The following is a 13552-nucleotide window of genomic DNA, read 5'->3' as shown; positions in this document are numbered from 1 at the left end:
TATATATATATATATATATATATATATATATATATATATATATATATATATATTTATATATATAACACGAGTAATAGTTGAATGTACTGATCATGTGTTGTGTCTGATTTTGGCCGCTTGATGTGGTAGGAATGTGTCTGATAACCTTGTTGTCTGGGTGTCTTGTGCTGCCCTTGTGTGCTGCCCTTGTGCTGCCCTTGTGCTGCCCTTGTGTGGTGACTTGTGCTGCCCTTGTGGTGACTTGCAGCTAACCTCAGGTGTAGCTTGACCAGAGCCTGACGTTAACCAACGCTGGTTTCTAAAGACTGGGTCGTATATCTGGTTCGGCGATATTCCCAACACCCTCCACCCCTCTCCCACCCCTTGCAGTGAACCTCATCCTCCGACAGGCTTGAGTTTGTACAGTCAAATAATATACTCAGGTGGGTGGGTGGAGGCGTCAGGTAACCAAGTGTTGAGCAGTACACGTCATAGGTTTAAGGCGTAAATTAATTTTAAACTTCTTAATTAAAGCCTATTAGTTGATTAGAGAATCTGTTCGCTGACTTTTTGCTCCATTTCTCTCGCGTTTCTTATATTAGTAGTCCATCTAAGGGACGAGTTCAGGCAGTTTTGTAGGTTCTAAGAAGTGAGTGCTGAAACTAATTGAATGTGTACTTGTCAATGTTACTGTACTCAGCTTCAACCCCATCCCGCCCCACCCCTCCCCACAGGAAACTATTGACAGTTCCTCTCCCTTAAGAAAAAAAAACCCAGTCGCCAATGCCAGACCCACGAACCTGAGTTCATCAAGAAACTCCAGACCAGGCTCCAGTAGTCGTCTGGAACATGACACTCACCAGCATGGTATTTAAACACACAGACGCCCACGTTCCTAGCCCCACCCATTCTTAGCCCGTCCCACCCTCCTACCCCCTGACCCACCCTCCTACCCCCCGACCCACCCCTCCTCTCCGCTGACCCACCCTCCTCTCCCCTGACCCACAGTTAATAAAATTGTCTGAACCTTTAGTCACGTAGACAGTGTAGTGGCTCCAGTCAAACCGTCTAGCACCAAGGGCCATTATTCATACTTGACTATAATTTGATGTAATCAAGACGGAGTTATCGATCCTGTGCCTTGGTTAGCTAGTACACCAACACACTTTAACCTAGTCGCTAGAGTACACGCCCATCCTGTCCACTCAGACACCTGAAGCCTACACGCCCATCCTGTAAACTCGGACACCTGAAGCCTACACGCCCATCCTGTCCACTCAGACACCTGAAGCCTACACGCCCATCCTGTCCACTCGGACACCTGAAGCCTACACGCCCATCCTGTCCACTCGGACACCTGAAGCCTACACGCCCATCCTGTCCACTCGGACACCTGAAGCCTACACGCCCATCCTGTCCACTCGGACACCTGAAGCCTACGCGCCCATCCTGTCCACTCGGACACCTGAAGCCTACACGCCCATCCTGTCCACTCGGACACCTGAAGCCTACACGCCCATCCTGTCCACTCGGACACCTGCAGCCTACACGCCCATCCTGTCCACTCAGACACCTGAAGCCTACACGCCCATCCTGTCCACTCAGACACCTGAAGCCTACACGCCCATCCTGTAAACTCGGACACTCGGACACCTGAAGCCTACACGCCCATACTGTCCACTCAGACACCTGAAGCCTACACGCCCATCCTGTCCACTCGGACACCTGAAGCCTACACGCCCATCCTGTCCACTCGGACACTTGAAGCCTACACGCCCATCCTGTCCACTCGGACACCTGAAGCCTACACGCACATCCTGTCCACTCAGACACCCGGACACTTGAAGCCTACACGCCCATACTGTCCACTCAGACACCTGAAGCCTACACGCACATCCTGTCCACTCGGACACCTGAAGCCTACACGCCCATCCTGTCCACTCAGACACCTGAAGCCTACACGCCCATCCTGTCCACTCGGACACCTGAAGCCTACACGCCCATCCTGTCCACTCGGACACCTGAAGCCTACACGCCCATCCTGTCCACTCGGACACCTGAAGCCTACACGCCCATCCTGTCCACTCAGACACCTGAAGCCTACACGCCCATCCTGTAAACTCGGACACCTGAAGCCTACACGCCCATCCTGTCCACTCAGACACCTGAAGCCTACACGCCCATCCTGTCCACTCGGACACCTGAAGCCTACACGCCCATCCTGTCCACTCGGACACCTGAAGCCTACACGCCCATCCTGTCCACTCGGACACCTGAAGCCTACACGCCCATCCTGTCCACTCGGACACCTGAAGCCTACGCGCCCATCCTGTCCACTCGGACACCTGAAGCCTACACGCCCATCCTGTCCACTCGGACACCTGAAGCCTACACGCCCATCCTGTCCACTCGGACACCTGCAGCCTACACGCCCATCCTGTCCACTCAGACACCTGAAGCCTACACGCCCATCCTGTCCACTCAGACACCTGAAGCCTACACGCCCATCCTGTAAACTCGGACACTCGGACACCTGAAGCCTACACGCCCATACTGTCCACTCAGACACCTGAAGCCTACACGCCCATCCTGTCCACTCGGACACCTGAAGCCTACACGCCCATCCTGTCCACTCGGACACTTGAAGCCTACACGCCCATCCTGTCCACTCGGACACCTGAAGCCTACACGCACATCCTGTCCACTCAGACACCCGGACACTTGAAGCCTACACGCCCATACTGTCCACTCAGACACCTGAAGCCTACACGCCCATCCTGTCCACTCAGACACCCGGACACTTGAAGCCTACACGCCCATACTGTCCACTCAGACACCTGAAGCCTACACGCACATCCTGTCCACTCAGACACCCGGACACTTGAAGCCTACACGCCCATACTGTCCACTCAGACACCTGAAGCCTACACGCCCATCCTGTCCACTCAGACACCTGAAGCCTACACGCCTATCAAGTCCACTAGCTTAGCCGCTAGAGTACAAACCCAGCGTGCAATTATTTTGTTTGTTGTCCTATGCAGATGCCATCAATTATGGTGAATGTTTATTTCGAACACAAAATAACTGAAAAATTGCTATTAATAACATAATTGCTTCAAATTGTCATGTAGAGCACAGGTAGAGAGGGAACTTTAATACAAACAACAACAGATGCCGACTACATTAGGCTGGGAATATTGTCAGAGAAATATGATTTGAACACTCTTTTCTGACAGCGAAAAACATTAAGCGAGCTTATGTAAACAACAGAGATAATGTAAACAACAGAGGTAATGTGAACAACAGAGATAATGAAACAACAAGCTAATGTAAACAACAGAGGTAATGAAAACAACAGAGGCATTGAAAACAACGAGGTAATGAAAACAACAGAGGCATTGAAAACAACAGAGGTAATGAAAACAGCAAGCTAGTGCATCTGAAACAAATAACGCATGTCTTGAAAGTCTTGGTCTTAAAGGTCTTAAGTGCTCGCTGTGTTTGTCGGACGGATGTTTTGTTCTGTCTGAAGTATTTTTTCTTCTAAAAGTCTTATTATTCTAGATGTCTTGCTGGTAGTTTCGTTAAGTCACACATTGGTCTCTAGATTTCCACGATTGCATAGAAATCGATATGGCTAAATCAATGTAAATGTGTGATTACAATAAATACCGGATATCCTAATCATTTTGATCAGCTTGAGCTCAGTACCCAGCAATATGATAGTACAAGAACTGCCGTATTTTATCGTCCCAACTTAAAAACCCGAGAAAAAAAAATGTAATCTTAGGCTCACTTAGGTTTGATTGATGCGTCATAAATCAGCCATTAGCCGGGTCTTCATTTTATGCCAGATAATTTTCGTGTCGGTAAGTCAAACGAAAAAAATCACGGAGTTGCCAAATTGTCTCTTCGTTAGGTTGTTCTGGTGTCTGGGGTTGGGGATTTATTCAATGACCTTTGACCCACTGAACTCGTGAGGTCAAATAATCCAAAGCAATCACAAATAAATGGCGTCGACGCGAACTTCCCGGGCGCGCGTGCATGCTCACTGCAGTTGCACTCACGATATGTGCGCTAGAAACCACATTACGTCATCTCTGCACGTGATATCTGTGTTATCCCGGCATGTAATCCCTATCCTTATATCGCGTGAACTGAGTCTCTCAGGGATTATAGCCTACACCAATCCGGATGTGGACTTTGGGATTAGGGCTCATCGCACTGGGCTTATGGGTTTGGGCTTATGACTGGGCTTATAGCCTATGGCTTTGGACTTTTTATTCTGGTGCTTAGGGCTTTAGGCTTATGGTTTTGGGCTCGACATTTTGGGCTGAGGGATAAGGGCTTATGATTTTGTACAGAACTTTGGGCTTATACTTATTGGCTTATGATTTTGGATTTTCGGATTATGATTCTGGGCTTATGGCTCTTGGATTTTGTAATGTTGGTTCAATTTCTCGATGTTGTATATTAATTTTGTGTTGTTGGGTTGTAATGTTGTAAAGTACGAGGTGTTACACTGTCAGTTTGGAGAGTCTTCATCCGCTATTTTGTTATTTTTATTTTAATTAATGAAACCGATTTTGAAGTTAATGAAAAAAACAATCCCATTATATGCCTTGATTTTAATCAATTTTTTACGTTCTTTAATTGCCCCATTTCAATCCAGCGAACATGTTTTTCTGACGTGACGTCTGCTTTAAGAGTGCTCCAGCCCCCCCCCCCCCCCCCCCCCTGCTGCCGAACCCATCTACTCTTAGTGCGGACGAAATCGCTTGTCACTCACAGCATTCAAGGAAATTGTTTTCGCCACTTCATCGGGAAAAAATCATTTTGTTTACAAAGCTCTAAATCTGATTCTCAAATCCTGCACGGTTCCGGAATAGATCAAGTCAGATTCGCAAAATTTGCACGGTTTCAGAATTACGATTTTTCGAAACACTTCAACTTCTGCTGTCGTGTACGCAACAGATAACCCGTGCAGTTCTCTATTTCCCGCCAGGCTTTGCTTCTGCTCCGAATATCGTCACTTCCGGTTAGAAATGCGCGAATCGAGTTGTGTGCGAGACATGAGCAGACCACCCACATGAGCTCCATTGACGCGGCGAGTTGTTGCCCCTATCAGAGAGTTGTCTCCCCTCCATCGATTGGCCACAATTGGAGGACAAGTTGTTGACACAGGCTGGAGAGAATTCATCAATTTTAGTTCGGCTTTTAATTTTGTCCCCGGGTGCTGTGTTGTCTATTTTAAACGGGAATATTTAGTTCGACTTCACGGAAAGGGAAATTAAAAAACTAAAACGGGAGCAATGAATTGAAAGAAATTGATCTTTGAATGATTGCGCGCTCGCGTAAAAATAACTTGCACTTAAGGTAGTGAAGGAGTCTGTTGTGGAGACTATGGTGGGCTACAAAATGTAGCCACGGGCTACACCGTGTAGCTCAAATACAGCGTAGTGGTAAATACTGACTTGGGTAGCCAAATTGAATAGATTTGCCATTAAGGGAACTATTGTAGTAGTCATGGCCATTGTAGTCACAAATATACGGGTAGCCACAATGGCTAAGGTAGCCACAAATACACGGGTAGCCACCGTAACAAGGGTAGCCACTTGCTACATGATTTAACCTTCATCTCTCCCACAGTTGCCCTACCAGTCAGGCTAGCCGTGTTTCTCTTCCCCCTGGGGCTGGTAGCCACTGGCTACCTGATCAAGTGGCGACGTGCCTATTGGCTGACTAAGGTAAGACCTGATCATGTGACTGTGATGTTTGTTTTGGCCAGTCGTGTAACGTGGGTACACTAGGATGCAATGACTGACTCATAAAGAAAACAGAGACAAATGATCAACCACTGACTCCCACACACAAGTGAACCACTGACTCCCACACACCACTGACTCCCACACACAAGTGAACCACTGACTCCACCAGTGAACCACTGACTCCCATCTGTTTCAGATTGTTCGACTCCTGGTCCAGAACTGTGTGGACGTCAACCAGGCTCTCTACTTCCAGGGGCGGCCACTCTTTGTTACAGCGGCTCACGTCAGGGCCAACATCTTCGCTGTATCCTTTATGTGGGCTGTATCACACAGGCACACACACACACACACACACAGACACACACACACAGCGGCTCACGTCAGGGCCAACATCTTCGCTGTATCCTTTATGTGGGCTGTATCACACAGGCACACACACACATACACAAACACACACACACAGGTTCACACACACACACAGACACACACACGCACACACAGAAACACAGACACGAAAATACCAACATGGAAACATCAAACAAAGATAGCCAAGAAATAAACATCGTGCTAATTAAAATAAAATGTTTCCACACACACACACACGCACACACACACACACAAACACACACACGCACACACACACACACACACACACACACACAAACGAGGTGCACACATGTATATTAAGCAGTTGAACAAAATAATTTATAAAGTATTGGTTATATTAGTTGCGCTGGAATACACTTTAAGTATTGATCATACACAATTATTTTAAGCATAATTTGTTTCAAAAGTTAACCTTAACCTAACCTGTTTAGCATAATTTGTTTAATTAGTTAACCTTAACCTATACCAGATTTATTTTGTCTACTTTGACGCTACGGATTGTGTGGTAAGTTATCCATGACGTCATTCGTCGGAATAAATATGGGGAGGGGGGGGGAGTTCATACATGGGAGACAATAACTGTTTATGGGTGTCGGGTGAAGCGAGACAAAAGTTTAGCCCAGGACAACTAGGAGAGGAAATGTTATTGACCGGGGTGGGGGGGGGGGGGTGAGGAGAAAGTTCTGGAAGGTCTGTGGTTTGAGGGTCGAAGTTTGATATTTTCTTAGGCAAAAAAAACGAATAAGGTACTGTTCTGCTCTTTTTTACCGTGTCCATATTTGGAACCAAACCGACATTTTTACTAGACCAAATTGCTTTAGGAAATCTCATGGAAAAAGAAAAGAGCAAGAAAGATGGGGGAAAATGTAAATAAGAAATTGACTCGTGTTTTGTATTCATGGACCGAGGTGCTCCAGACGTGCGGCTCTCTACAGCTAATCTACTTTTAAATGACATTTTGATCTTTCCGACGCTAGCCCGATTGTACCGTCTCTAGCCAAACTGTACTCTCGCTAACCAGATTGTACCCTCGCTAACCAGATTGTGCCCTCGCTAGCCAAACTGTACTCTCGCTTACCAGATTGTACCCTCGCTAGCCAAACTGTACTCTCGCTAACCAGATTGTACCCTCGGTAGCCAGATTGTACCCTCGCTAGCTAAACTGTACTCTCGCTCGCCCGATTGTACCCTCGCTAGCCAAACTGTACTCTCGCTAGCCAAACTGTACCCTCGCTAGCCAGATTGTACCCTCGCTAGCCAAACTGTACTCTCGCTAACCAGATTGTACCCTCGGTAGCCAGATTGTACCCTCGCTAGCCAAACTGTACTCCCGCTAACCAGGTTGTACCCTCGCTAGCCAAACTGTACTCTCGCTAGCCAAACTGTACCCTCGCTAGCCAGATTGTACCCTTGTGTTATCCTCGACCCTAACCGGAAATGCCAATCCTGGATAACATATCCAAGCCGCAGCCTCGCTGGGATTTCTGGACATTCTCGCTGCCAAAAGAAGCAGTTTGGGATCATCCAGAAAATCCTTAAAAGAAAAGTTACGAGAGTTTAAATTTAAATTTTTTGGAGCCAATTTTGCGACATGATTATTCGAGAAATTTGCCTTACATAAAGAGCAGGCTATTACAGTGATGTAGGTGGGGGGGGGGGGGGGGGGGTTGCTTTTTGTCTGTAGATCAATCTGCAAAAAAAAATATCTGCACGCGTATTGGAGTGCTCCAAGTATTATTTAAATCTCGTTCAATTCGCGGCTTGTCTCGTGAAAGAACTCTGTGACCCCTTTTGTCCCGAGAAACAGCTGTACCCCACACATTGACCCTTTAATGAACCCCTCTAATGAACCCCTCTAATGAACCCCTCTAATGAACCCCTCTAATGAACCCCTCGAATGACCCTCTAATGAACCCCTCTAATGAACCCCTCTAATGAAGCCTGTCTATTCCAGAGAAGCGTGGACCTCCTGCTTTGCCTACTTTTGAACCCCTTTAATAAACACCTCTAATGAACCCTCTAATGAACCCCTCTAATGAACCCTCTAATGAACCATCTAATGAACCCCTCTAATGAACCCCTCTAATGAACCCTCTAATGAACCCTCTAATGAACCCTTTAATGAACCCCTCTAATGAACCCCACTAATGAACCCTGTCTATTCCAGAGAAGCGTGGACCTGCTGCTGTTCGCGTGTATGGAGGACGACTGGGAAAAGCTGATCAAACTCATCACCTTCTACACGAGGGACGAACACTACCTCAGCAGGGTGAGTCTCAGGGTCAAGGTTAGGTGATACTTAAGGTCAAGGTTAGGTGAGCCTTAATGTCAAGGTAGGGTGAGTCTTACGGTTAAGGTTAGGTGAATCTCAGGGCCACGGGTGGGTGGGTCTCCGGGTCAAGGTTGTGTCAGTCGTAATGACATCGTAATGCTTGTTATAAATTAAATTACATCCATCCAGAAATGACGAGTTAATAATCGCAATTCTACACTTTGGAAATTGCGCTAAAAATGATGCCGAAGTTACGCACTTTTTTAAACACATGAGTGCCAGATAAATTTAAATGTTGAATGCCATTCTGTTTTAAAATTGGTTTCTTTAACTTAACATTGTTACAGAATGTATATTTAACACGTGTTATCATGGGTATGCTAAGGTACATAGTGTTGATCAGTTTGGACATATGAATACAGTATGGGTTGATGTACGAGTGTTACGGTTGATGTACGAGTGTTACGGCTGATGTACGAGTGTTACGGGCTGATGTACGAGTGTTACGGGTTGATGTACGAGTGTTACGGGTTGATATACGAGTGTTACGGGTTGATATACGAGTGTTACGGGTTGATGTACGAGTGTTACGGGTTGATGTACGAGTGTTAAGGGCTGATATACGAGTGTTACGGGTTGATGTACGAGTGTTACGGGTTGATGTACGAGTGTTATTTGTTGAGTTTTTACAACGGGTTGTGTTTCTTGACTTGCCTGACAGAACTAACCTTGTGTTCCACAGATGTCCATCTCTGAACGTCTGACCGTCATGATGAGTGCCCCCTACCTGGTCAAACTGGTGCGACAGGTTCTGCCCCACCCCCCACAGCAACGTCACGTCTCAAGGTTGCTGTGTCTGTGTCAGTTTACGGAGGAGTGTATATCTAGGTGAGTATCACGTGCCGTGTGTATATCTAGGTGTCACGTGCCGTGTGTATATCTAGGTGAGTGTCACGTGCCGTGTGTATATCTAGGTGAGTATCACGTGCCGTGTGTATATCTAGGTGAGTGTCACGTGCCGTGTGTATATCTAGGTGTCACGTGTCGTGTGTATATCTAGGTGTCACGTGCCGTGTGTATATCTAGGTGAGTATCACGTGCCGTGTGTATATCTAGGTGAGTGTCACGTGCCGTGTGTATATCTAGGTGTCACGTGCCGTGTGTATATCTAGGTGAGTATCACGTGACGTGTGTATATCTAGGTGTCACGTGCCGTGTGTATATCTAGGTGAGTATCACGTGCCGTGTGTATATCTAGGTGAGTGTCACGTGCCGTGTGTATATCTAGATGTCACGTGTCGTGTGTATATCTAGGTGTCACGTGCCGTGTGTATATCTAGGTGAGTATCACGTGCCGTGTGTATATCTAGGTGAGTGTCACGTGCCGTGTGTATATCTAGGTGAGTGTCACGTGCCGTGTGTATATCTAGGTGTCACGTGCCGTGTGTATATCTAGGTATCACGTGCCGTGTATATATCTAGGTGAGTATCACGTGCCGTGTGTATATCTAGGTGTCACGTGCCGTGTGTATATCTAGATGTCACGTGCCGTGTGTATATCTAGGTGAGTGTCACGTGCCGTGTGTATATCTAGGTGTCACGTGCCGTGTGTATATCTAGATGTCACGTACCGTGGGTATATCTAGGTGTCACGTGCCGTGTGTATATCTAGGTGAGTGTCACGTGCCGTGTGTATATCTAGGTGTCACGTGCCGTGTGTATATCTAGGTGAGTGTCACGTGCCGTGTGTATATCTAGGTGTCACGTGCCGTGTGTATATCTAGGTGAGTATCACGTGCCGTGTGTATATCTAGGTGAGTGTCACGTGCCGTGTGTATATCTAGGTGTCACGTGCCGTGTGTATATCTAGGTGAGTATCACGTGCCGTGTGTATATCTAGGTGAGTGTCACGTGCCGTGTGTATATCTAGGTGTCACGTGCCTTGTGTATATCTAGGTGAGTATCACGTGCCGTGTGTATATCTAGGTGAGTGTCACGTGCCGTGTGTATATCTAGATGTCACGTGTCGTGTGTATATCTAGGTGTCACGTGCCGTGTGTATATCTAGGTGAGTATCACGTGCCGTGTGTATATCTAGGTGAGTGTCACGTGCCGTGTGTATATCTAGGTGAGTGTCACGTACCGTGTGTATATCTAGGTGTCACGTGCCGTGTGTATATCTAGGTGAGTGTCACGTGCCGTGTGTATATCTAGGTGAGTATCACGTACCGTGTGTATATCTAGGTGTCACGTGCCGTGTGTATATCTAGGTGAGTGTCACGTGCCGTGTGTATATCTAGGTGTCACGTGCCGTGTGTATATCTAGGTGTCACGTGCCGTGTCTATATATAGGTGAGTGTCACGTGCCGTGTGTATATCTAGGTGTCACGTGCCGTGTGTATATCTAGGTGAGTGTCACGTGCCGTGTGTATATCTAGGTGTCACGTGCCGTGTGTATATCTAGGTGAGTATCACGTGCCGTGTGTATATCTAGGTGTCACGTGCCGTGTGTATACCTAGGTGTCACGTGCCGTGTGTATATCTAGATGTCACGTGCCGTGTGTATATCTAGGTGAGTATCCCCTGTAGTGTGTATATCTAGGTGTCACGTGCCGTGTGTATATTTAGGTGATTATCACGTGCCGTGGGCACATCTAGGTAAGTGCTACGTGCGATATATCTCAACTTACACGTCTCGAAATATGTCAACCATCATTAAGGCGTAACGTAATAGGCCAGTAATTAAGAGTTGATTCATCTTTTGTTATCTAGTTCCGTGCACCTGCTACGTGTACATTGTCAGTTGTTGTTTTTTATTTTTATTTTAAAATAAGACGTTTTATTTGAAGAAAGAACTTAGAGAAAGAACTTAGAGAAAGAACTTCGGTCGTATCTTTACAGCAGGGTAAAGTAGAAGTTATACAGACCCTATTTATTAACTACATTTCAGTATGAAATGCGTCTTGTCGAATTATTTATTTACATATATTGTTTACATTGTATCACTACGGAAACTTGTAAACAATCAGCATGTTATAAATTTAGCTGCAACAAAATGGTAACAAATATTTTTATGTATCGTTCATACATCTTGAGATATTTTGTCTCGAGATAATTTGTCTTATCAACATTAATTGATATATTTGGGTGACATACCTTTTGCCACCAACAGTTCATCAAGTCACTAAACCATGCTCACGTTTTAAAACCTTTGTACATTGTCCAGGTTCGCGCATGGCCTTGACCGTGAAGATGTGCCGGGTCTGGCCGAGCTGTTCACACGTCACATGCCGGGCAAGGTTTCTGGCAGCGCCGTCCGGAGGGTCCAGGAGGAACTCTTCCACGCCAACCACGGACTTGTGCCGTGAGCCGATGGTCAAACATTTGAGCGGAGGGTCGAGGAGGAACTCTTCCACGCCAACCACGGACTTGTGCCGTGAGCTGATGGTCAAACATTGGATGGTATGTGGCTAGATCCACGTGTGGCTACCTTCAAATGTTGCTACATTCAAGTGTGGCTACCTCCACGTGTGGCTACATTCAAGTGTGGCTACCTTCAAGTGTGGCTACCTACACATGTGGCTACCTTCAAGTGTGGCTACCTACACGTGTGGCTACATTCAAGTGTGGCGCGGTTGATTTTTGTGAGTACCTCGATACTGTGGGTACCAAGGCTAGTACGTGCTTGCTTAAACATGCGGGTACCTTGACATGTGGGTACCTTGACATGTGGGTACTTTGACATGTGGGTACCTTGACATGTGGGTACTTTGACATGTGGGTACCTTGACATGTGGGTACTTTGACATGTGGGTACCTTGACATGTGGGTACTTTGACATGTGGGTACTTTGACATGTGGGTACTTTGACATGTGGGTACCTTGACATGTGGGTACCTTGACTTTTGAGTACCTTAAAATGTGGGTACCTTGACGTGTAAGTATCTGGTTCTCCGGGCACCTAGATCTACACTGTTGGTACCTCAGTTGGCGGCTCCCTAAAATTATGTCAGACCAATGTTGTGGGTCCTACAGCTATGGTGCTAGCCAAGATCACTGACCCCAGCTGGTGCCAAAAGACTGACATGGATGGAGACAGCACGGAAATGGCGCAGTGCCGTCCATGTCCTTTACAGTTCCTGCAAATGGTGCGCACCATTACAACATAAGAGAGGTGCGCAAATATATGACAACACAAGATTTAATTCCACAACAAAACTGCCATGACTCGTCTTCGTGTTGCTATGGCAACGTGTAAATAACATTGTCCAAATTTATTCTTGCCATTGCCGAAGAGACGTTTTTAACAAATTCTTCAGATGTACATCTTTCATTACATCACATTCCTTACAGGCCACAGTGTCCGACACAAATATTTCTCAAACAAATTTGATACTTTATTTTTATTCTTGAATTTAAACATACTTCATTTTTATAAAAATTGTATTGTTTTTATATGGATGTAATTGAAATTTTAAATCTTCTTTCAAGGTCTATAATTTATACTATGAACAATGTAACGAAGTTTCTACACAATTTAAGAAATAAAAACAAATATAATAACAACACAGATATCCAACAAAAAGCGCTCTTGCCAAAATATTTTAAAACTCAAATTTTCAAACTGCCCCTTATAAGTCTGGAATACACAACTTAGATTATGTGATTTAATTTTGCTCCTAATATTGGTTGTGAACCCTCACCCTCAGCAAACATCAAACAATGAAACTTTATAAACGCTCGTCTTTTTCATCAACTAGATTCATATCTTTTGTCATGAAAACGTTATCATTACATAATCTGTTATTTCTTGTTTTAAATAATACTTCAATATATTGGAAATGTATATATATATATATATATATATATATATATATATATATATATATATATATATATATATATATATATATATATATATTCAAGATTGTATTGTGTAATGACATAACTGTGTCGTTTTTATGTATGTAAAGATGCTGGTCACATTTTGTAAATTTTTTCTTAAAACAATACCACAAAAATACAACAAATAATAATCATTAAAAAAGTTTTTAAAAACCCACGTTTTCTGATTGAACTAAAAAGTAGAAAATAAATGCTATAGGCCCTACATCACAATAATGCAAGCGATCACTCTACTATAAGC

At 45.2% G+C, this 13552-nt stretch overlaps 1 protein-coding gene across 4 annotated transcripts in view; it reads left to right on the top strand.

The window, feature by feature from the left end:
* The window catches only part of LOC131954073 (uncharacterized), a 92179-nt gene extending 80021 nt beyond the window's left edge, over positions 1-12158 (top strand). For all 4 annotated transcript variants that reach the window (XM_059317579.1, XM_059317580.1, XM_059317582.1 and 1 more), the window contains 6 exons: positions 5629-5726; positions 5944-6051; positions 6604-6639; positions 8302-8403; positions 9149-9294; positions 11633-12158. In XM_059317579.1, the coding sequence (XP_059173562.1) occupies positions 5629-5726; positions 5944-6051; positions 6604-6639; positions 8302-8403; positions 9149-9294; positions 11633-11774 (632 nt within the window). In that variant the 3' untranslated portion in view covers positions 11775-12158. The remainder of the gene's footprint in view (positions 1-5628; positions 5727-5943; positions 6052-6603; positions 6640-8301; positions 8404-9148; positions 9295-11632) is intronic.
* Positions 12159-13552: the final 1394 nt, after the last annotated feature.

This window comes from Physella acuta, unplaced genomic scaffold (assembly GCF_028476545.2).
Source record: "Physella acuta isolate Inbredline_101_S28 unplaced genomic scaffold, ASM2847654v3 ptg000970l, whole genome shotgun sequence".
NCBI lineage: Eukaryota > Metazoa > Mollusca > Gastropoda > Physidae > Physella > Physella acuta.
This window is presented reverse-complemented; position numbering and strand designations above follow the sequence as displayed.